At 31.2% G+C, this 26,282-nt stretch overlaps 2 protein-coding genes across 3 annotated transcripts in view; both read right to left on the minus strand.

Annotated features, from left to right (window-relative positions):
* Positions 1-3,463, minus strand: part of LOC128667378 (uncharacterized) — a 92,591-nt gene extending 89,128 nt beyond the window's left edge. Inside the window, exon 1 of the mRNA XM_053737111.1 lies at positions 3,289-3,463. The gene's annotated coding sequence lies outside the window, so the exon portion shown is untranslated. The remainder of the gene's footprint in view (positions 1-3,288) is intronic.
* A 12,639-nt stretch (positions 3,464-16,102) lies between these two features.
* On the minus strand, positions 16,103-19,586 carry LOC103574395 (uncharacterized). Of its 2 annotated transcripts, XM_008553836.2 has the most exons (4): positions 19,403-19,586; positions 18,850-18,928; positions 18,658-18,720; positions 16,103-18,560 (listed from the first exon to the last, which is right to left on the minus strand). In XM_008553836.2, the coding sequence occupies exons 1-4, from the start codon at positions 19,445-19,447 to the stop codon at positions 18,382-18,384; spliced, it is 366 nt and encodes a 121-aa protein (XP_008552058.1). In that variant the 5' UTR covers positions 19,448-19,586; the 3' UTR covers positions 16,103-18,381. The 2 variants fall into 2 exon arrangements, 1 of the variants encoding a protein (XP_008552058.1); XR_549239.3 differs by having other exon boundaries at positions 16,103-18,761; positions 19,403-19,581.
* Positions 19,587-26,282: the final 6,696 nt, after the last annotated feature.

Here is a 26,282-nt window from a genome sequence, read left to right on the forward strand (position 1 = left end):
ATTAATGATAAATGCTGAATGATTTCACTGACTGTATTTATATTCACTGAGTATAATATTCACGCATTCCATCATATGCTTATGACCAAGTATTAATACTCAGAATTTACTATCTCTCTCACGCTTATGCTATATACAAATGTTCACCAACTCGGAACCAAAATTACACGCCAATGTATTAGCCAAAAAAGTACTTACAGTTTACGTATTTTTCAACTCCCTTGGTTGCACGATAATACGGTAAATGTATTTTCCTTTATGCGATTTATCAAATGCTCAACTAATGCCAATGGGTGTATATTATTTACTCAAATACCAAATGGCGACAAATTTATAATAAGTTTAATGTAACAGAGCACACACGCTACTCTTACAGAGACTATCCCACGTCTGACCATGGCAGCACGTGAATCTCACGCCGGCACCTAGGCCGACGCCATTTTGTCGTATATCTCACTTTACCCAATGGAGATATATAACTGTCGCATAGTATTTCTTTACAGTACCACCAACGTACTACATAACTGTGGCCGTGTAATTTATCAAGTTCCCGACGCTAAATGACCAATTGTATTTTCATAATTAATTCTTAATATTATTTACTGGTAAATCAACCAATGATCTATTCATAAACTAGTAAATTTATTTATAATAAATAAATCTACGGATGCCAACTGTTGCGTTGACGCGCATGCGCCAACCAATTCAAATCAATCATAAGCACATAAATGAAATGCGCAACCATTTCCCCCAGCGCTACAAAATCCAAATATATGCTCAAATTCATCAGTGAAATCTCCTGCTTCAAATACAATTTATACCTAAGAAATCAATAACGTATTATTAACACAATAATTAAATAAAATCTTACATGTGAACAAACAATAGTTATAATACAATGTCGGATGAGACGTGTGAGCAGCGTGTGCTGCCTTCTGTTGCTCACCGACCGGATGCGAGACTGCCGCAATATTAAAATATCGTGACAAATGTTTCAAAAAATATGATTTTAATAACTTTCTTTTACTGTTATTTTAAGTATGAAAAGTTTGATGTGATGAATTCATCCCTTTGTTACGTTAGTTTTCAGGATATTCTTCCACATCATTTTATGAGTGGGTATATTTTTGTAATTGCACACACACAAAATTCGTGAAAAAAGAGCGCTATAATTCACACCTTTTTATGTATGTATCAATCATATGTATTTTCGCATGAAGGTTTTTGATTGATTAAAGATAAATGTTAATAAAATATCATTTTAATAACTTTCATCTACTGTTATTTTAGTTATGAAATTTTTGATCTGATGAATTCATATCTTTGATATAGTCATTTTGAGGATATTCTGTCGATAGATATTATTTCCGCGGATATTTTGTCATGTGGTTATTTTGTCGTGTAATTATTTTGTCTGCAAATATTTTGTCAAGGATATTATGTCGTGGATATTTTATCCACGGATATGTTGTTACGCAACCGTTTATTCAATATAATAAATTGTCAGGATACAAGATTTGGCTGAGCTAGAGACCAGATTGTTGATTGAGATTCGCTTCGAAATAAATTGTTGTCATGTGGCTTGATAGTTGGTTATGGTTCTTGAATGTTGAGAATTGTTGATGTAAAAATGAGCAAAAGGGGTTTACTTATACAGGGTAGCTGACAATCTATCTGAATATACACTTTTAAGATCACGAAATTTATTGAAATATGAAAAACAATATTTAGAACAGAAACAATATTCAACGGAAATAATTTAATTAATTAAATTATTTGTAATGTTGAATAAAAGAATTGAAAATCGAAATCATTTTTATTTAGAATAATTCACTTTAAATTGTATTAATTCTGAATTTAATTATCAACGACTCCAACAAAGACATTAAATTTTAATATTTTGAAATAATAAGATTATTACGTTCCCTTCTATTTCACGCGTCCCACGGCGGAGTGTGGTTGGCGCTCAATAGCCGTTATGGCTCTCCGTTGGTTGAAAACTAAAATAAAACTAATACCGAAACAAAATGTCCCACCTGGAGATATCCTGAATCTCCCTGGACTCGCAGCTCTGCTCAGGCTGGGTTAGACAACCTAGTTGGGCGCCAGTTCGTGTACCCCACGAACAAAATTAACTCAAAATAAAACAACGGAGAAAAATGAAAATGAAAATAAAATAAATAACAGGATAGCGATTTCAGATTTAGGAATAAGGATAGCAAGAAAAAGATAGCAGTACGTGAAATAATAAAAATTAAATACTACCGGGTTGCTGCCCATTTGCATTTACTTATCAATTTAATTAATAAATCATCAGTCAAATATATATCGCATACTCACATAAATAATATCGAAAATAATAGTAAATCACTTATAAAAAAAATAATAATAGTCTGCGCATATAAAATTATAACTAAAAAAAATAATAATACTGCATAAACAATAAACGTCTTGTAAAAAAAAAATATATCTGTTGATAATTAATAGTTTCACTCGCACGTGACCATAAACAAAAAATTATCTAAATATAATCAATTGAGTCCCTCACAATATAATACTGGAACAATTATAACTATTTTATCATTCGCATGTGACCATAGAAATTGTTAAATAAATAATTTCATGTAAATTGTTTCCAGTAAAGGTTCCCAGTAAATTCCACTAGTAACTGTTACGGTATTTACAGAATAATATTATCTTATACGCAAATAATAAAGATAAATACCACCCGTGGATAAAATAAGTATGAATGATATTTATACCTTGATCACTCTCCCGTGATAATTCAATCATAAATTAATAATTCACACTAACGATTAATGATAATGATAACTCAAATTAATAATAACCAATATTCAAATTAATGATAGTTAATAACTCAAATTAATAATAATCAACACTCAAATTAAAAATACTTAATAATAACCAATACTCAAATTAATAATAATTAATAACTCACATTAATAATTAATAACTCAGCATTCTGTAATATATATATACATATATATGACTAGCGAAAACCCAGTCGCATATGTTTGTTATCACGTGACATAAAATAATGATAATATCAAAATATTTCCAAAATAAATATTCGGTATTCAAATAGTAATGAATATTTGCGATCAAAAATTAAACATCCACTGGGCTCGATCACTACCCATTTCATCATATGCTTGTAAAAGTCTATCAATAAATACTCATCAGCTACGTGATATTCACACGCTTGCAAATAGCCACCAACGCGGGAAAGCAAAGTTACACGCCAATGAATTTACCAAAGGTACTTACAGTCGTCATCGTAGTATAAATTGCGTATCGGTTCCATTGGATCAGCAAATTTAACGTAACAGCAATTAATGAAACTATTATCAACTGAAGTTGCACCTTACTTAACTCAACATTTTATCTGTATAGGTATCAAAACTCAAATGGCGTATCAAAATAATATTACAGGCTTTGTTACAGCAACACACCCTGCTCGTACAATTGTTTATCCACGTCTGACCACGGCAGCACGTGAGTTTCATGCCGGCCCCTCGACCGGCCATATTGTATATATGTATCTCATTTTAACCAATGGAGAACTATCTGTGTCTTATGTTAATTTTAAATAATACCAACGACAACTTTCCCGATGTCAATTGTGTAACTTCGCCAATTACCGACATCAAATGCCCAATTACTCCTAGCATTACTAATTACCATTACTATGAATTGCTAATCCATTAATGATTTATGCATGATAACTCTAAAATTAATTTATAATATAATAAATTTGTTGATGACAACTGTTGCGTCGCTGCGCATGCGCCGACCAACCACAATAACTACAAGCGTATAAATAAAATGAATAATTATCTCCCCAGCCTCATAAAATCTACTTATAATATCAACATAATCAGTAAATTTTGCTGAATTCATCGCATTTTCCACCTAATAAATCAGTTAAGTAACAGTAGTGTAGTAATTGAAATAAAATTGTACATATAAACAAAATAATCGTAATATGAATGAACGGAGAGACGTGTGAGCAGCGTGTGCTGCTATCTGTTGCTCACCAGCCTGATGTGAGACTGCCGCGATATTTAAATATCGTGACAAGATTATACGTAATCAAAAGCTTGATAATAAATGGGCATTGAGGACCGATTTGCGGCGGTTTATATAGGCGCCAACCATAGGCAAGGGGTAGCACGCGCGACCTAAATTTAATTTTGTTACCGAAAACTAATGTTATTGAGCAGAGTCGAATACTTGCGGGGTGTGGTGTAAGAAAAGCCGTACGTGACGATCTCGGATCGAAACTTCTAGAACAATGGTAAAGACTCAAAAAAAGACGATGGTAGAAGCTATGGGTGGAAGAAAGAGATCCAACTCCATGTTATTAGATAGGATTTATTTTAGTCTATTAATTACGGGTTATTAATTTGATTTATCGTATAGATGGTTATTGATCATTGATCCTTTTGTCATTATCTTTCGATTGGTTATAGTCATTTCCTCCCATCGTCAATGGTTTAAAAGTTATACCTATTTTCAATTACAATTTTCAATAAATGGAAATTATTATTAGGTTCATAGATAAATCTGCGATAGAGAATTACGGCGATAATCTCAATTTTTCATTATTTCAATTATTTGTCGAGTTATTTAAAGTAGAATTTAGCGATATAGTCGTATGTTAGCTTTCGATTGATTATAGTCATTCCTTTTTACGGTTATTGGTTGAAATGTTAAATTTATTTATAATTATTGCGGGGTAATTATTAAATAATCTGGAGTTATTATCGATTCAATTAGATAAGTTGTTTTACCGGATTATTGTGATATGTTTAGTTGATCGATATTTAAATTAGTTATCGAGTTCTTCAGGCTGAAACTTATCGATATAATTGTATGTGTTAGAGAGAGAAGTGACGAAATACGTCAGGTGATACGTCACAAGCAGTAGCGGTAGCAACAGGATGAGTCATGAGCCACGCCTTAAGAAAAGGTTCTAGATCTGAGTTAATGGTATTAAATGAGCTTTATTTTGGATGGTTAATTACGGATTATTAATTACGGTTAAGGTGTAGATGTTTACTGATTATTAACCCTCTCGTTATTGTCTTTCGATTGATTATAGTCGTTTCGTTCTGCTGTTATTGGTTAAATGCTACCTTACTTTTAATTATTATAGGATAATTATTAGATAATCTGGAAGTATTATTGATTCAATTAGATAAGGTATTTTACCGGATTATAATGATACTTCTAGTTTGTCATTATTTTAATTATTTATCGAGTTAATTAAAGTAGAAATTATCGGTATACTTGTATGGGTTAGAGAGAGAAATGAGAGATTCGTCACACGGTACGTCATAAGAAGAACCTTGGGAGTGCGAGGAGGCAGACCGTATTCATTCTATTAATGGAAGAAAGAGATGCAACCCAATGCTATTAGATGGGCTTATTTTAAATGGTTACTTACGAATTATTTGTTAAAATTAAGATTTGATAGTTTAATAATTAATCTATTTTTCCTTATCTATCGATAGGTTATGATTATTTGTCCCTATCGTTAGTGGTTTCGAAGTTATGCCTGTTTTTGGTTTTAAATAAATAATAAATTGCAATTATTATTAATTTCGTCGGTAAAGAGACACTAGTGAATTGTCATGGGAACCTTGGTTAATTATTATTTCATTTATTAGTTGAGTTATCAAAGATAGAAATTACGCGCTTACGTATGTGTTAGTGAGACAAGGGTGAAGCGAAAGATTTAGGTTCCTTGATCGACCTCTGATGGTTAGTTAGTTAGTATATAGGTTTTTATCTAAACGTGAATTCTATTTTTCCTTATCTACCGACTGAATATAATTTACTCCTACTGTCATAGTTAGGTGGCTATGACTTTAATTATTCTCTGTTAGATGTTGAGGAATTATTATTATGATTATTTATTCTATCATGGTATGTTATGGTTGTCCGATGTTGTGTAGTTAGTTGGTTAGTTGTTATCTTGTTTTCGTATTGAAACATTGAGATATTGCGTTTTAATTTGTTAATATTTATTTAATAAAAAGGTTCTTGGGTTATTGTGCAATATCTACTATTGCGTATGAAGCGTTATTTATGATTTTATTTACTGTCAATTGTGTTGATTATAGAGTTTATTACTATTTTTTTGTTAATAATTATCAGTTTGTTTTATAGTTATTTGAAATTTAAATAAAATTCAATATTTATTTGGATTAGTAGATACTAGAATGAATGCAGAGGGTCTAGGTGAATTAAATGTAAAGTCAACGACGCATAGATATGAAGGTTATCGGGGTGGTGACACTTGGCCTTCTAAGAAAAAACGGAAGAGCCTCGCGTGGCATTATTGAAATATGGTACTGTTTAGGTTGCAAGCATTAAAGAGCTTATCACGATTTAATTGATTGCTCAATTTATGAGTTAGGTTATTATTTCTTCATAAGCAATAAAAAAGGAAATTTATGGTATTCTTTGTTTACATCAACAAATTTTGACCACTCATCTGATCTTTGATATGTTTAGTTTTAGTTTTTAAGAATTTAGTTTTTATTTATTCAATTATACGACATTTTCGTATATTCGCATGTTACGCCGTAACAATACCGGATGCAAGATTTTCGTGTTCCAAGCGTCTGATGGCGTCTGGGTGTCGATGTGCTAATTGTCGATGCCATTGGTGAATGCGATTTTGTTTGTGAAAATTTTTTACGGTTAGTGCACTTTGTCTCATTCTCAGCGCATACATGCCGCCACATGTGTCTCCAACAGCCATTTCTGTTGAATTTAAAAAAATTTTCATCGTCCCGTGTTGGATTGATGCATTAAAACCCTCCTTGTCCAGCATAGTGATGGATATTATATAGCTATCGAAGTCAGGGACAAAGAGAACATCATTAAGTTTTAACGTTTTCATTACGTCTGAGTCATCGCTTTCGGCTTGAGCTGCATTAGCTCTTAATCTTTTGATTTTGTTTTTCCATTTTATGTATTTTGTACAGTTAGACTTGATATGCCCTTTCTTGTAACAGAAGTAATATTCTGTTTCTTTGTCTTTATTGCGGTTTACTTTTAGGGCTAGTTATCCGTTCTCACTAACTTTATTCAGTCCTTCTCGTCTTTTGTATTCGCCGATAATCGCATTCTTGACTATACTGTAGGTCAAATCCGTTATCGGTCTGACCTCCAAAGCAGTTATCAAGGGACCGTAGGAATCCAGGAACTGCATAACATCATCGCCAATTTTATCCTTTCTGGCCATTCCTGACCCGACGCTGCTATTTTTTTCATTAAATTGTCCATCTTGACTAAATGCTCCTCCATGGTCTGATCTTCATAATATGATAGACATAACTGACATAACTGTTTTAAAAGCATTACTTCGGTAGTCAAAGTTGCTTTCTCGTGGTAGCCCTTCAACGCTTCCCACGCTTCCTTGGCTAACATGGCATTCTTTATTAAGTTGACCTGGCTATCTTTAACTGATAGTCCAATAATGGCACTCGCTCTATTGTCCTTCTTTATCCAAGCTAGCAAATCTTTATCTACCGTTGGCGGAGCTTCAGTGATTACGCACCATAGGTCGTCTTTCATGAGCATCATCTTCACCTTGAATTTCCACATGGGGTAATTCTCATTATTTAGTTTTACAACCGAAATATTATCAGCCATATTACTTTAAATGAATAAACTTTCAATATTTTATTTCACTACACTTCAACGTCTCGAACTTCAACTTTATTACCACTGTGACCTCACCAACCAACTGGGCCCATAACTTGTTGGATCACTACAAGGAATATGGATGGTGATACGTGGTGATAAGATAAGAATTAGATGTAACGTACAAGGCATGTCTGCACAGGAAGCTTTATTATAAACGATTGAACTAAAGGATGACACTACAATTAGTATGTGCTATAGTGAGAGTTGAGTATGTATGTGTGTATGGATAATTAATGCATAAATTTTGTATGTATGTTTATAACGGTGCACTATGATCAACACTGATCGATTTTAAGAGCTCGGCATTAAAATGTAAATAACTAAAAGAGAATGCAGAATTTAAAAAAAATTTATCCGAGATAATTTGTAGGAAATAAAATTGTTTATAAAAAAAATTCTATGACATTTTATGATTAGTCCAATAGTTTCGCCGGAAAATTAAAAAGATCTCGAAATTTACTCTAACTTGATTTCAAGCTCCAATAACTTTTGAACAGATGGATTTATTAAAAAATGATGCGATACTTTTTTCGTAGAGCATTCAATTTTTTACAAGAAAATGTATTGAGTATTGCTGAATTCTCATTAGTTGACATGGTATAAAATTCAGAACAAGCAAAAACAAGTTCTTCAAATTTTATCAAACTTTGACGTCGGATATTTTGTGAATGCTTGAATTTATGCAAAAATGATAAAAGACTTTTTTGGTAGATCAGTAAATTTGCTACGAAGTGTTTGAGGAGAGATTTTTTGTATCTTGATTGTTTCGGAAGTTTTGTATTTTTTACCATGTTACTAAATGAAAAATCGAAAATTATCAATAGCCACCTCTAAATATCGATTTTAAGAGCTCAAATTTAAACTGACACCATATTTTAAGACATTCTTTTGATTTTTCAATGTTCATCAAAAAAATAATAATAGTCCCCTAATTTGAAACAGTCTAATATAATATATATTCAATTCCTGATCTCATTTTTTACAAATACGAAAAAATGTTGCAATATCAAATTTCATGTTTTTGAATCAAAAACTGATTTCTACTTCTATATCTCAGACTGGAAAGTCCGACGTGCCCAGGCTTGGTTTAACTATGTAGAACTCTGGGCCAAAATTATTTTTTTTTTTTTTCATATTTCGAAAGTATAGTATTTCAAAAATATACTGTTAAAATATGGTGATGATATTCCCAGTATTTCATATTCTAAAAGCTATTTAGCAGGCCGGCCGAGTGAGTAACTTTTATTCTATTGCTCGGCGGAAAACATCTGGTTCTAATTCTATAACTAAGTTATAATAACGATAAACAAGTCAACATATAATGAAAAACAAGAAAAACCGCAGAAATGCACAAGGAAATATATGTTCAAATCTAGTTTTCTTCAGAATTTCTTTAACTAAAACTTTAAATGCGTTTATCTCGAAACTACTTTTTTCTGCCTGGCGTAGTTGAAAAAAAAACTATACGGTCGATTGCTTTCAAATTAAACTATATTATTCAACACACCAACAGCTATCGCTGGAACTAGAATAAAATTTTTGCGCTAAATATTTCTATTTTTCAACATGCAAAATGTTAAGAAAAAAAATGCAATTTTTTTACTACAAATTTCAACAAAGTACCACTTTTTCAAAATTTTTTTTTTGTTTATCCTAGTTCCAGCGATAGGTATATTTATACTGATTAAAAATCCATTAAATTTTTTGGTTTTAGACCCATAGAAGAGCTGAATTGTTCTACGCCGCCCGGGTCCCTTTTTTTAAAGAAGCTGGCTTCAAAGCATCCAGACCACCGGGTCCCCTTAAATGATTTACTGTCTCATAAAAACTATTCTATTTCATTTCACTAGTTCTCTAAAAAAATTTTAACACCTTGGGAAAATTCATCTGGAAGATTCCCAATTCCACCTGTTAGATACTAGAAATTCTCCAATATTAATTTAATATTTAAAAAATATTTTTTTATTGTTTATAAACAATGATTGATGATTCTGGTCGCAGCACCACTGTTACATACTGGAACATTTTCAATATTAATTAAAATATTTTTAAATATTCAATTGTCTATTAATGTCCAGGTTTGGCCTCGTTAGAGTGTATAGACTCCTGGTGAGCCGTGGTCATCGATTATTTGATTAATTATTAATTTTTTTCAATTTTCGTGATGTAAAAATATCTTGATGCAATAACTGCCTTGATCCTCCATAATTTATTATAGCAGGTGAATGATAGGAAAATCGGCAGGAAACTTGAAGGAAACCCGAACTGCTGTTGAGCACTCAGGGTTATAGGACAGGGTGGAACAGCTGATAAGTGCTGGCCCCTGGGTAGTAATAGAGCTATAGATAGGTCATAGTGTAGGTGAAAATATTGGGGTGCCAATTGGCACCCCACAATAAGGTTGAATTAATTTAGGATTAATTGTAATTTATTAATTATGACTGGAGAGCAGAGATTCGAGCTCCATGAGCTCTCTCGTAAGAATGATTATTTAGTCATTATAAAAAATTTAATAAAGCCAACAGAGTTGACAAAATATTGACGCTGCATCTCAGGTTCCCTGTGAGAGAATCGTCGTGGTCCGGGTCCCATGCATCGTCATCTGTTTTGACTACCCACGAGCCACAGTGACTATCTTATCGTCACCGATTTCCGTTACATTGCATAAAATTATTTTATTAAAAATAATTAATTTAAGTTAACCAATAAAATATTACGGAAACGTAACACACCACTTTCTCGGTCTTCAAAACGTTTAGAAAATGTTTATCGGGTTTCTTTACACTTTTTCAGAAATTATCGGACAATTAAACTTTTGAAAATCTTATTCCGAATTCTACAAGAGTTATTCTGAGTTTTCAAAGAGAAATATTTCCACAAGGGCTAAACTAATATCATTGCTAAAACCATAAATTCTTAAGAGTGGTTACTCTTTTTATATTGTGAGAATAATTTTGCCGAATCGGACTTACTAACTGCAGAGGTATGATTGTGGTAACAATTTTCTTCTGGACATGCTGGACAAGAAATAGTTAAATTTACTACTGACTTGTCACCTTGAATATACTTTTCTGTAACTGTTGACTAATATCATATCAGTTAATGAAACTGCAGTCGATAGTAAACGTCAGTTGCCCAATTTCAAAATACAGTAAGGAACCAATTTTTCAAAATCGATATTTTAGTATTTTTAGTTCCAGTGGAGTCTTGTGAATATGATTCAATATATATTTCAAAAATTTTGTTTTGTCAGTTACTGTGTTTTGAAATTAAGCAGCTGAGGTCTCATTCAACTACGTTTTTCATAGTCCAGAAAACCATTTTTTTCTCTCAGTGTACGACAATTGTACTTGACGGTGTGTCTCTACGAAGGGAAACACGGTATGGCAACATTTTACAAAAGTCACCTCATGAGACCCGTTTTAATAACTATTATTATAAACAAAGTATTTAAAAAAAATTATAATGGGAAAATTTATCGGAGATAAAGAATTCTATAAAAAACCGAAAAAATGGTAGTAGTTTTAAAAAACCTACCTCACATAGTGTAGTAAGTAAAGTCACTATTTTATTGTTTCTCCCGGTTCAAAAGGCAGAAGGCAGCAAGTTGTTCTTTGCTTACTACAGTATGCACAGTGGTAAATAGGCGCAAGTCTTGAGTTTGAAGCACTCAGAAAAATCCACTAATTAACTACGTTATATTTTTTCATTATTCTATTATTATTATTATTATTATTTTTTTTTCTTTATTTGTTTATTTATTTTTTATGCACTTTTATGTACATTAATGTATTATACTTATTATATATTTCTTATTCATCGTTTATGAAATGCTTTACTTTTAGAGTACAAGTATTTCTATAGGATTTAATTTATATGTGTATTTCAAACACGAATAGAACCACTATCTGTTCACGCAATGTTAATTCTTTCAGGTGTTAATAATATTTCTGTTTATTCTTTTAACGATTTTTCAGAAGAACCTATTGCTATAAAGTGCATATATTACGAACTTAATTATTGTATTTATCTCTTTGATAGATTTTTCGGATAATTTTGCCATAGTCTATTATAACCCTAGCGGATCCGTTTCCACGATGGGTTTTAGTGTTAACTTAGTGTATTCCGAATGACACTGAAAATACACCGGAATTTCACGTGTATCACACGGTGGGCTTGTGAAAATTTCACTTTTTGTTTACCCTTGTTTCACACTAATCTGCTGACACTCATTACCATTGAATTTCCACTGTATATTCTCGTCGTTCAAGCGCCACCATACAAACTCACTGAAAACTCGGCGTATCAACTGAGTTTCGACGGTGTTTTTCGGTTAAAAGCGGTGTTTTGTCTGCCATAATGACACGGGGTTTCAACTGTGTTTCATCGGACGTTTAGTCTGCGTTTTCTAGCGTATTTTTTAAATTTTTAAAGCTTGGTGTAATTAGTATGTAAAATAGTTATTTTCACATTAAAGGAGAACGTGTACTGAAGAAAACCGTATAATATGGTGCAATTTAATCGTAAAATTGAAATTTCCACTAAAACAGCCACCGTGTAAAATAAGTGTAGTTTTGGTGTACTCTTTCTTTTGTTCTATCGGCAAGCGGAAAGGTAGGGTTTCATCTTTATTATCGGTCGGTAAGCCAGAAAAAATATATACAACCGGCCGCTGACCCTATGAAAAGTGCCTGTTTTTGTGACTGGTCGCTACCCTGATAGCCACCCTAACCATAAGTTAACTACAAGCTACTGCCTTATTTGAAAGGTAACTTAAAGGAAAGTGTTTGAGAGCAAGCAGTTACCTTTAAGTTAACAGTAAATTGTCTGCAACTTTCTATTTAATTTGACGACAAGTATTAACGTCAGACAATGACGTTAAGTTGATTGAAAGCTTCACTTCAAATTGACGGCAAGTTTTTATGACAAGTTACATTCAAGCTACTGCCGTAATCTGAAGCCAACTTAAAGGAAAGTATTATTCAGCCAAGGTTTACAGAAACTTTCTCGATAAGTTACCCTGAAAACACAAGTTGATCGTGAAAAAGTGGGTCATTCATTAGTTTCCGAGCAACTTGACGACAAGTTATCGACAACTTCAGCTTTTGCAACTTAAGGCTACAAGTTACCGCCAACTTTCTCAGAAAATTACTTATCATCAAAATTTTCTGCCCTTATAGATGGCACGCAGTATGATTGCTAATAATATTGTAGAAAGGGACTGGGGTGGTAAAGAGTACGTTTGAGTCTGAAGTTTCATTCGCTCTTTAGTTCTTCAACAGCTCATATCAATGCTTAAACCTGTTTTAGAAAAACTCAACGTAGCAACTGTGTAAAAAGATCATTAGTGTGGTAACATTTAATTATTTTTTTCCTTCATCTATAATCAAAGCACATAATATTTCAAGTAAGTTTTAAAAGTTCATAATTTGGTAACTTTTTCCTATCAATTATTTTATAAATTTAAAAAATATTTCCGCTCATATTAAAAATGGATCTAAAAAAATTTAACGAAATCGGTAGCCTCGAGAGACTGTTACCGGTGAAGAGGATGTGTGAATTGAAATTAGAGAAGGAATATCAAATAATGGAGTTGAAGAATGTCAACACCAAATTCGGACCAAAGATCGTCGTTAACATCGGTGTCGAATTCAATATGTATCTGCCAAATCGCACGGTGATTCATTTAAATAAACAGAAAGATGGGCTTGATGAGTTGAATGAACACGCGAAAAATCAGAAGCTCCAGTACTATTGAACCCGATACAATAAGTTTGACTTCGTGATTCAATCATAAATATTATATATATATATATATATATATATATATATATATATATATATATATATATATATATATGTGTGTGTGTGCGGGGCATTCCACGCCCAATCGGACGGTTTGAAAAATTTTAATTTCAGATTTCCTCAATTTATTTTTATTTTTTTGTACCCATCAAAAAACTCTCTTTTCGAAATGTTGAAATTGTTTTGATCACCGGTTCAAAAGATATCAAATTTTAAAGAAAACCGCTCTCTTCATGATTTTTTACTGATAACTTTTTAGGGGATGGTTTAAATCAAAATACTCACTGAATAAACACTTTCATTTTACCATGTACTTTAGGAAAAAAATTACGAAAAAATTATTTCAAGTGTTTTACTACGTGTTTTTTATTTTTAAAATTTAAATTGAATTTTTTAAAGTGAGTGCATATTTCGATTTTCTTTAAAATTTTTTACAGTAAACTACTACTCAAACCACAACTTTTTAGGCCGGTCTGGTCGTGGGTTCTCAATGGCTACTATTTTTTTTCGATTTTCGAAAATTAAAAAACAATTTTTTTGCACGACTCATGATGCGAAGCATCAGAATGTGTTTACGATCGAAAAAATTTTTTCGCCTCACTTCGGCAAATATTTCAATTAGTATACCTTTGTTAGTTCATGGAATAAAGATATGTTTCATATTATTTTGAAAATAATTTAATGGAGATTAATTCCATACTTTTCAAAAATTTATTTAGTTCAATAAAAACGGAAAAAACATCAAAATAGTCGAAAAAAATTTCATGTCGGTCAAGTATGAAACCCGTAGATACGATAACTTGCAAAAAAATCAAGTAATTAAATCAAATTTTTTTTCGAAAATTCTTTGAAAGACTTGTAGGTTCTCTATTGCAAATGACTCGGTAACTCAGTGTCGTTTAATTACAATTAATAAAAGAATAATAAAGGCTGTATAACTGTATCTATATAGCTATATAAAATTAACATGGATGGTGATATATCTATACATTATACGTACATTTATTCCACCAGAGGCGCTAGCAAATAACCGTCCTAGTACAACTGTTTTTTTTTGTGTTATTGCTAATTGGTAAGCCTGAATTTTTTATTTCAATTCAATTCTTTTTTTTTATTTACATATATTTTTTTTGTTATTAATCGAGATATTACCATTAAGTTTTGTTATAATTATAATAAAAATACTAATATAATTAAAAAACAAAAAAAAAACCCATTTTAATGAAAGAAAATTGTATATATTTTAAATTCACTCGTGCTTCCCGCCATTTTATTATTATTTTGCATGTGTTAATTTTAATATTTCATAATAAATGAGGATTATGAGTCGTGCACTTTTGGATTTTCCAAATTTTTTTTTCTATTTTATCAAATTTTATCACTGGTTTCTCTCTTTCAACGTATTTTGAAAAACTTCATGCATATTTTTTATTATAACAAGCATAGAAAACTGTTGATAATTAAAAAAGACTAATGATTATTTTCAATGCAACTTCCTGCACTGATAGAAGGATTTATTACTGAGTACTAAATGGATTTAGTGACAAAATTTTTAGTCAATTATTTGGGAGAAAAAAATATTTTGTGCCCATTCACATAATCTATTTTAATTTAATAAATGATTTTTTCATCTCAATTAAATCTCATTATGGTAAAATAAATATTTGTTCCCACCAAAAAAATGTTTGGTCATCGGTACTAAATATTTTTTTGGTAAGTTTTGTCGGTATATGGCTTGTTTAGGATTAAAACAACTTGCAATAAATATTTTCTTTATTTGGATAAATAACAGTATACAAAAAAAAACATTCATTTTAAATTTAAAAATATTGTCATAAATCTCTCGCGTATTTTTGTTTTTTAATTATTAACAATTTCCTATGCTTGTTATGATAGAAAATATAAACGAAGTTTCTCAAAATACGTTGGAAGCGAGAAACCAATGGTAAAATTTGATAAAATAGAGAAAAAAATTTTTTTTCAATTTTCAAAATTTGAAAAAAAATAGTAGCTATTGAGAATCCACGATCAGACCGGCCTAAAAAGTTGTGGTTTGAGTAGTAGTTTACTGTAAGAAATTTTAAAGAAAATCAACATATGCACTCGCTTTGAAAAATGCAATTTAAATTTTAAAAATAAAAAACACGTATTGAAACACTTGAAATAATTTTTTTGTATTTTTTTTCCATAAGTACATGGGAAAATGATAGTTTTTTATTCAGTGAGTATTTTGATTTAAACCATCCCCTAAAAAGTTATCAGTAAAAAACCATACAAAGAGCGGTTTTCTTTAAAATTCGATATCTTTTGAACCGGTGATCGAAAAAATTTCAACGTTTCGGAAAAAGAGTTTTTTGATGGATACAAAAAAATTGAGGAAATCAAAAATTAAAATTCTTCAAACCGTCCGATTTGGCGTGGACTGCCCCATATATATATATATATATATATATATATATATATATATATAATATTTAGCTCTCAAAAAAATAGATTTCGATTGATTTTAAAAGCTTGACATTGAAATGCAAAAAACTTGTGAACAATGCGGAATTTTGAAAAATTTTGTTTATAATAATTTGTAAGGAATAAAATTATCTACAAAAATGTTCTCATGACATCTTTTGATAAGATTGATACTTCCGCCGGAAAAGTAAAAAAAAACCTCAAAATATACTATAAATTTGAGTTGAAGCTTAAATAACTTCCGAACTGTGGGATTTATCAAAAAATGATAAGAGACTTTTTTCGTAGAGTGTTCATTTTCCTACAAAAGTATTTAATAGGCATAAAAATCCGTCGATCGGTTTGTGAGCTTGAAAATTCTAAAAAAAAAAAAATTTTTTTTCCCGTGTTATTTAAATGAAAAATAAAAAAATGGATTAAGGCAATACCACTATTAAAAGCCCGGATTGTTACCAAAATTCTTATTTTTAGTTATACTTTCATTTTTTGGACACCATAAAAAAAAATTTGTTTTTTTTTCGAAACACCCTAATATATATATACATTATGGTGTGTCAAAAAATCGACTAATGTTTTTTTTTTTCAAATGGCCGTGGGATCCTGTCATAGGATGTCAAAATAAAGCTTCTGTGAAAGTATGAGCTCTTAATATTGATATTTAAAGGTCGCGAATCATAATTTTCTATATTCCATTTAAATTATATGGGAAAAAAAAAATTTTTAAGCTTGGAATTTTGAACCTCGGCAATAGCTCATTATACAGATGAGCTCAGGATATATTCTTGTAGAGAGTTAAGCGCTCTACAAGAAAAGTCTGTTATCATTTTTTGATAAATACGTCTGTTAAAAAGTTATTGGAGCTTGAAGTCAAATTTATAGTAAATATCGAAATCTTTTAACATTTTCGGCAGATTATCAGACTTATCAAATTATTTCGAATAAATATTTTTCGAATTCCGCATAACTTTGTAGTTATTCCCATTTCAATATCAAGCTCTTAAGAAAATAGTGTTCTGATCGATTTTAAGAGCTTAACATTAAAATGTAAATAACTAGGAATATATGCAGAATTTAAAAAAACTTTATTCCAAATAGTTCGTCAGGAGTAAAATTTTCTACAAAAAAAAATTCACGACATTTTGTGAATAATCTGATCGTTTCGCCGGAAAATCAAAAAGAACTTGAAATTTACTGTAAATCTGACTTCAAGCTCCAATAACTTGTAAACAGACGAATTTATCAAAAAATAATAAGAGACTTTTTTGTAGATCGTTAATTCCCTACAAAATATATCCTGAGCTCATTTGTACAATAAGTCATTGCCGAGGTATAAAATTCCAAGCTTAAGTTTTTTTTTCCCATGTCATTTAAATGGAAAATAGAAAATTGTGATTCGCGACCTCTAAATATCAATATTAAGAACTCATATTTTCACAGAAACTTTATTTTGATATCCTATAACAGAATCCCACGACTATTCGAAAAAAAAAAACATTAGTCGATTTTTTTGACACAGCCATATGCATATACATTCTTCTATGCACAGACTTGGCACTTTTACATATAATCTTATAGTTATATCCTTTTAAAAAATAAACATATAGAGAAAAATTTTTTCTTTTTCACATAATGAAAAAAAAAAATAATTTTGAAACTATTACTCGTATTGTTATATTAGAAAAAAATATTATCAATAAAAAAACTGAGATCCCCGAATAAATAATGAATAAATGAATGAAGATCACAATTTTTTTCATCTCAACATAATTTAAAAAAATAGTAATAATTGTTGTTCTTTCAAAACATAATTAACTAGCTTGTCATAATAATAATTATTTTTTATAATAAATATTCCTAACATGTTCTCATCACCACCATCATCATCATCATCGTGGTCACTTTTTTCATCTTTATCCCACCCACCATCTGAATTACAATTAATAGATTTATCCATTAGTATCACAGTATCAGCAATAAATTTATTATCATCTGAGTTTTCATGGATCTGTAGTTCTTATAATTGTTGCATTTGTTGTTCTTATTGTGTTCGTCTTTGTAATTCAGCAGCTCCAACCATGCATAATTGTATAACTAAGTTTCCTGTAAAATAGTAGTCAGCTAAAGTTGGAACGGTTGTGACATCAATTTCAAATCGAGACCACCAGTAGTGGTTCTCATCGTTAATTATTAAATAGCACGATAATGTTCCGATTGTTATTATAGGTTGATTGTAGCGTTGCGTATCATCTACAATTCTCAATGAGTTAAGCTGTTGAGATACAGAATTAACAATATATCCCATCGTGAATGTGTTCAGCCAAATTAAGGAATACTCGCTTCATAATTTAAATATCTTGCCATAAATTGTTAATAGTTATTATTATTGTTTGTTGATTGCAGCTGGAAAGCTGGTGATGGAGTTAACTCAATTCCTTGATCTGTTAATTGAGCAAATCCACTCCTCCGTGTTCCTTCTAGATCAGGATACATTTCTGCCAATAAATTTCCCACAAAGTGATATCTCCATGGTGGTGGTGTTCGATCTCCTGGAATAAAACACCAGCTCATATTGATATCGCTTATTTGTTATTCCGTTGTTATATTGGCAACTGAAAGAATTGTATCATCAAATTTTTCACTAACTGCATAATTCCAACTGAGTTAATATTTCTTCCAATATATTTCCAAGTGTTAAACTCAACCAATCTATTGGAAAAAATCATTCCATATTACAAAACATTACCCATCTATTAATAAAAAAAAAAGTTTAATAAATCAATGTCTGAAAATCTAAAACTTGATAAAGAATTTAAGATACAAAGTATCTGTATTTACCTTGTTGTTGTTGTTGTTGTTGTGCTGATATAATTGCAATCATTGTTGTCATTATGACTGCTACTGTTGTCGATTTTATCTGTAATTATTATCAATTATTTATTAAACGAACATCACACACACACAGACACACACGAATGCGAACACACACACACACACACACACACACACACACACACATACACAAAGACTAGATTTTTAAATATCTTTAAATACTAACAATAGTAATAATAATGAATACATGTGCGTGTACATGATTTTCACTTTTTTTTTTATTTTTACACTACAAATTGTTTTAAGATTCTATTAATTGTATAAACATATATTAAGTAATAATTATTTTCAAAAAATTTAATATTTATTAAGAAAAATTATTATTTGATGATTTATCTATTTGCCACAAAACAACCTCTGATATTGAATCCATATTGTTATAATTTTAATTTTTGAAATAACATAATATACTTTTATGTGATTATTTATTAGTCGATAAATATTAAAACATTAACTGATGTATCAATGATTAATTAACTAATTTAAAAACAATACTTACAATTTTTATGAAAAACAAAACAATCCATGATCGGCACCAACACATTCAGACTCTTCAGGATTTAAGTTGGGAGATTTCCAATCATCTGTTGTCTACATTTCTTTCGTCTAGTATGGACAACCAATGAGAATACATGCGGCGTAAAGACTTGACACCTGATTGGCTCATTCTGCTATAAGGTAGTTGTGTTCTTACCGGCAAGTTATGACGTAAAAAATGTTAGTAAATATTTTTTGATGCACTTTATATCAAAATTACTATTGAATTCATATCCTGATGCGATATTGAGCATTATTTTTTAGAATCAATCAATCATATATAGAATAAAAATGAATTGTAATTTATGCGCGAAAAAAGGGTTGCATCCACAGAGGGGACCTCTACTGAGATAAACTAATAATATCACACATTGTTCAGTCACGAGCTTAGTTGATTCAAATAAGCTTTGTGCATTTCCACTAACTGCTGATCTGGATGCGCTGCTACTTGCTACCAAAAAATCGCTGGATGCTATCGCTGCTTTGGGAATTCTTATTGGTGAGTTGGACCCATTTTTAATTCGCTTGACTGTTCGTTGTTTGCCATCAGATTTACGAGTTGACTGGATGGCTTCGCTTGGGTTATTAGATAAATTTCCTACTTACCAACAGCTGTACGACATGCTCAAGGCAAAGGCACATGGGAAAACTCCGAAATTGGCACGAAGATAACCTCAACACAAGCTAAGGGTGTGGTTGAAAAACCACCAACTAAGTATTACGCTAAGCCAGCCGCATTAAGCAAGCCTGTAAGTGCTGCCATTGTAACCAACCACATCAAACGTCAACGCACATTGACGATGGTGCTGCCGCTAAATCAGTACAGGACGCTCCTGTAGCTGACCCAGGTAACAAATAGTTCCAAATTTGGTAGCTTTTGTTTTGAATTCGCTAACTTAGTGTGCTTGTAGCTCATTCGCTCAATGTATTACTCACGACCGCTATTGTAAAGTTGCATTCGCTACCAGGAAGTACATGTACTGCTCGTGTTTTTATTGATCAAGGATCGGAGTTATCCTTTGTGACGCATTCGCTAATCAAGAATCTGCATATTCAACTCAGTAAAGCAGCTGTTCCATTACGTGGGATTGGTAATGTGTCAGCTGGGAATTCGCTTGGGTCATGCAAGATGACGTTGCATTCGCTACATAGTACCGCTTCTATTACTATCCAAGCTCATGTGCTGGCTCTATTGACGGTAAACTTGCCGTCATTGACGCTAATGAATAAGAAATGGCCACATATAACTGGTCTACAACTTGCTGATCCAGACTTCTTGATTTCACGACCTATTGACATCATTCTGGGTGCAGCACCAGCTACGGATATAATCAACACTAAAATAAGAAAAGGGAGTGACAATGACCCAATCGCTAAGTCAACATTGCTTGGCTGGATCATATATGAATCTGTGGACACCGCTACATCGAAATTGACCGCTTATGGTCATCATGTCATTGTTGATGATCAACTACAAGACTTGTTGAGCAAGTTTTGGTATCAAGAAGAACCACAGACAGAATTCGCTACACGCTATACTGAAGAAGAAGAAGAGTGTGAACAACACTTTGTCAATACACACTACAGACAGTCTGATGGTCGATACAAGCTGCACAATACGCTTTACTACGTATTCGCAAACGATTGGAGGCCGATCCAGTCTACAAGAAGTTGTACTTTGACTTCCTGAAAGAGTATGAATACTTGGGACAAGGATTTACCACCGAATAGCTACCTATTGCCTCATCATGGGGTTCTAAAAGAACAGAGCACTACCACCAAGCTCAGGGTGGTATTTAATGGGTCCTGGAAAACAAAATCTGGCGTATCAATCAACGAGATACTTCATGTGGGTCCTAAGATTCAAATTGACATCAGTGACGTACTCATTCGCATCCGCTGCCATCGCTATTTATTCGCTACTGACGTAACTAAAATGTTTCGTCAGATTGCAGTTGACAAGGAAGATCATCATCTACAGCATACTCTGGTTTGACGAAGATGACATTCCAATAGTATTTGCACTCGCTACTGTTACTTATGGAACAACATCAGCTCCATATCTCGCTGGAAGAGCACTTTTACTTGCTGAAGATTAAGGAAATAAATTACCAAAAGCTGTCGAACCGCTAACAAATACACTCTACGTTGATGACATATATGGAGGCGCAGATGAACTTGCTGAGCCAATCCAAGTTGCTCTCGACACAAAAAATATGTGTATATATATATATATATATATATATATATATATATTAGGAAGTCCGTTATTTACTAAATTAGATTTTTTTACTTGGCCATGATATAAATCATTTATTTGTGATCAAAAAATAATAAAAAAGTTTATTCTAATGCCGTTTAACCCTGCCTAAGTAATGATACATTCTCATTTTAGTACAATGAGAAAAATTGTATTACTTGCTCAAAAATAAGTGCATAACAATGACTAATACATATTTGTGTAGGAAATTTCCCGTTCTTCAAAAAAGGTTTTTTTTTTCGTGAATCTAACTGTTTAAGAGATATTGAAGGTTAAGGTTTGATTCGTTTAAAAAAATTGGCGTTTTTGTTTGAAATTTAAGAACTCTTTAACATCTCAACATAAAATCGAGCGCTATAAATTTTTCAATAGGAAATTTATCGCTCTTCAAAAAAGGTTTCCTACACATTTCCTGTATATTTAACCATTTAAGTGATATCGAAGCTCAAAGTTGATAGATTTGAAAAATAATGTTTTTTGATTAAAATTCTATAACTCTCCAGCAAATGGATATTTAGTGAGGCTTTTGACAGCTATTTTCCGGAAATTTACCACCCTACAAAAAAGTTCTCTTTGATTTTTTTTGATAAAACCGTTTGAGAGATATTAAAGCTTTAAGTTGAAAGAAATTATTGATATCATCAGAGCAAAATTTTGAGTTGGTTTGTGAAACTTTTTTTTCTACTTAAAACTTAAATATCTCTTAAACGGTTGAGTTTATCAAAAAAATCAAAAAAACATTTTTTGTAGAACGGAAAATTTCCGACAAAAATTTGTTAGAAGCCTGACTAAACATCCGTTTGCTGAAGAGTTATAGAATTTTAATCGAAAAACATTATTTTTCAAATCTATCAACTTTGAACTTGGATATTACTTGAATATTTGGATTTACAAAAAAAGTGTAAGAAACCTTTTTTTAAGAGCGATAAATTTCCTACAAGAAAATTTACAACGCTTAATTTTATTTCTAGGTGTTAGGGAGTTATCAAATTTCAAACAAAAACCCCATTTTTTTTTATACAAACCAAACTTTGACCTTCAATATCTCTTAAACAGTTGGATTCACGAAAAAAACATACAAGACCTTTTTTGAAGAACGGGAAATTTCCGACAGAAATAAGTCTTATTTATTACTGTGCACTCATTTTTAAGTAAGTAATAACATTTTTCTCATTATAGTAAAATGAGAATGTATCATTACTTAAGCAGGGTTAAACGGCATTAGAATAAACTTTTTTATTTTGTTTTTTATTATTTTTGGATCACAAACAAATGATTTATATCATGGCCATGTGAAAAAATCTAATTTGGAAAATAACGGACACCCTAATATATATTTTCATGATACCAGCATCTAATCTCAAAGTTTCAGTGCCTCTACAGCCCGTCGAAACAAGCTAATTTCAAGCCGATGCTGCAAACAACTGCTAGCGAACTCGTAATTCAACAATACCTTCATACAGCGGGCAGAAACATGCGTGTTTCTTCCCTTAGGAAGAAACACAATTGTTTCTACCCGGTGTCAGTTATGTTTAATGTTCATTTGTTACCTTATTACTCTCATTTGTTTACTTGTCTTTTCAGTTTACTCATTTCATTTCTTAAGTGATAGTTTTAATTAAAATTACTAAAAAATGAGTGAAAATAATATTTCTGTATTATTTACTATTTAATAAGTGACTGTAAATCACAGATTTCTCATTCTCTAACAGTTCTCCGCATTATTGGCTTGAAATTAACTTGTTTCTTACTGGCTGTTGACACTGAATCTCTAAGTTCCGATGCAGGTGATCATGAAAAATATAGTGTGTGACTCAGGATAAAACACGATTTCAGACTGCGGGTGATGTTAGCCCTCGCCTGCGACTCGGGCAGCCAACCTCACCCTAGTCTGAAATCGTCTTGTTTCATCCCTTGTCACACAATATATTATAGGGTGGTCGTTAAAAAGTAAATTTTCCTAGGCGCCCCATAAACATCTTCTTCTTAGTGAAAAAAAAACGTGGGGAATTTGTTTTTTTCTTGTTGAGTAAAAAGAACACGTGACATATCATGAAATATGCAAGGCTGAGGAAAAAATCATAAAAACTACTTAGTCGGAAATCAAATTCTTCATTAAAGAAATGCCGTCTGGCAGCCAGAATAGAAGGTAGATTTTTCGAAAATTTCCAGTACTTCAAGATCAATTTATCAATCCAAGATTTCTAATCTGCACTTAAAATATTGTTAGTATTCTTATATAGTTAGGGCGGTCCTCGATCACACAGAAGTATATTGCACAGAGAGGTAATTGCGCAGAATCAATTTACACATGTAAATATTGCATAAAAACCTTTAGCACAGATGAAGATTACCTATAGCATTTTTTTACACAGATCCCGTTTGCACAGAATTAGTTATAATTTTACCATCTGTGATACAGATTATTCAAACAACTTTACGAAAATGACGTTAGATGGATAAAAATCGTCAAATAATTCATTATGAAGATTTTCGAATCATTACAAAACCTTTATACAAATTTTTAATTAATTTTTAAATTAAAAATCTTAACCTTTCAATTCAAATTTATACTAAATTCAAAATTTTTTTTATTTTGCCGGTGAAACTATTAGATGTATCACGAAATTTCGCAAACTCTTTTTGCAAACAATTCTATCCACTACCAAATATATTTAGAAAGTTTCGAATTCACGCAATATTTTATACATGTTTTGTATATGTTTTCACATATAAAGCTTTTTCAAGCAGGTTTATGAGAAAGTAGTTGGCAAAAGTTTGGAAAATCCAAAAGTGCACGCCTCATAATGCTTATTCAATTTCGAAGTCAAAATAACTTGTATTTCTGTATTAAATAGTAAAACAAAAAAAAACTTTCGCCATTATCACGCCACTGTTTACATATGTCAACACTTGACGTTGACAAAAATAGAAAGAAAATTAAAAGAGAGCTGTGCAAAAATCAGCCACTTGGATGCAGCACCAGTAAAAGGCCCACAACAGAATATATATCTATACATATATTTGCAAAAATATCCGTCAGAGGTAGCACCAGCGTAAAAAAATATATACGGGATTATGTATACAAAAATGCTATCAGTCATTACATTTAATTAAATATAAAAAAAACTGTAGAAACTACAATAGTAAATATCGGAAGGATTTATCTTGAGAAAATTCTGAACAAAATAAGAAAAAACAACTCTCGATACGATAATCTTTTCGGCAGTTATTATGACTACGTCCAAAAAAAGTCTTTTGAAAAATCCAACTGTTCAAAAGTTATTTGAGCTTAAAGTCAAATTTATAGTAAATTTTAAGATCTTTTTACTTTTCCGGTGAAACTATCAGTCTTATCAGAAAATCTCATAGAATTTTTTTTCTAGGTTATTTTATTTCTTTAAAGTCATTACCAATAAAGTTTTTCAAAAATCCGCATTTTTTCTAGTTATTTTTATTTCAATGTCAAGCTCTTAAAAAAATTGTTTTCTGATTGATTTTTTATAAATTCTAAAATATATTTTTTGTATTTTAACTTATATTTTTTAAAAAATTTTTTTTCGTGGGAGTGTTTAACGCAAGGATTTTCGTATGCTCCAACTAATAAAAAAAGAAGTTGCTTGAACCAAGAGAAAAATTTCTTAGAAGAAAAAATATATATGTAGGAGAGGAAATTCACCGGTGTTAGACAATAGCAGTGGAAGTAAGTAGTTCGGTGCTCGCCACTAGGTGGCACTCAACCTCCTGTGCTGTTTCCGGTTAGATAGATATTTTAGAGTTTTTATATTCCAAACTTGGAAGCAATTCTGCCACGAAAAGTCCTCTGTCCTTCGACACAGTGACAAGTGCCATTTTTGGTTGTAATATAGTACATCCTATATTACTTCATATCATGGAAACTTATTGTTAATATAGATTCAATGCAGATTTTAAAATATTCGATTTATCAATTTTGAACGGTTTCGAATTATTTCTATTTGCTAATCCCAAGTTCCAATTTTCGAATTAATTTGAATCGTTTTTGTTAACCAGGGATAATATATAAAATTTCATAAAATTTTTTTTTCCCGAGAATTGGTAATTTCCGATTAATTTACAATCGAAACCTTCCGGGAGTATCTGACTAAATTCGATTTACAGTCAATCGGAAATTTCTGATTTTCAATCGGAATCATTCGGAAGTTTCCGATTAAATCCGATAGAATGTCAATCAGAAATTTTCGATTAAATCTGATCGATAAAATGCTGGTGTTTCTCATAAAAATTAGTATCATAATTATTGCGAAAACCAAGATCATTCTGATTGTTATTAATAAAAAAAATTCTCATCTGAAAAGCGACCGGGAAGTTTACGATATAATCAATTTTATTTTGTACTAACTATTTTATGGAAGCTATCAATCAAATCTGATTCTAAACATATACATTTTGCCGCGTTAAATACATACTAAAACTCATGATTTTCCTATGAATTATTTTATTTGGAAATTCCCTAATATAAACCAATAGATTTCTTTTTTTATTGGCGGTGAAAATTAGTAACGGGTATTTTCTGATTGAATTCTACATATTTTATTACATG

Source organism: Microplitis demolitor, chromosome 2 (genome assembly GCF_026212275.2).
Source record: "Microplitis demolitor isolate Queensland-Clemson2020A chromosome 2, iyMicDemo2.1a, whole genome shotgun sequence".
In the NCBI taxonomy this organism is placed as follows: Eukaryota; Metazoa; Arthropoda; class Insecta; order Hymenoptera; family Braconidae; genus Microplitis; species Microplitis demolitor.

Excerpts from the sequence above, each read along its gene's own strand:
- LOC103574395 (XM_008553836.2), bottom strand. The coding sequence starts at position 19,447 with ATGTGTTGGTGCCGATCATGGATTGTTTTGTTTTTCATAAAAATT. Across the intron at positions 18,929-19,402 it reads TTTTGTTTTTCATAAAAATT|ATAAAATCGACAACAGTAGC; the intron begins GTAAGTATTGTT and ends TAATAATTACAG. Across the intron at positions 18,721-18,849 it reads ACAACAACAACAACAACAAG|ATTGGTTGAGTTTAACACTT; the intron begins GTAAATACAGAT and ends TTTTTCCAATAG.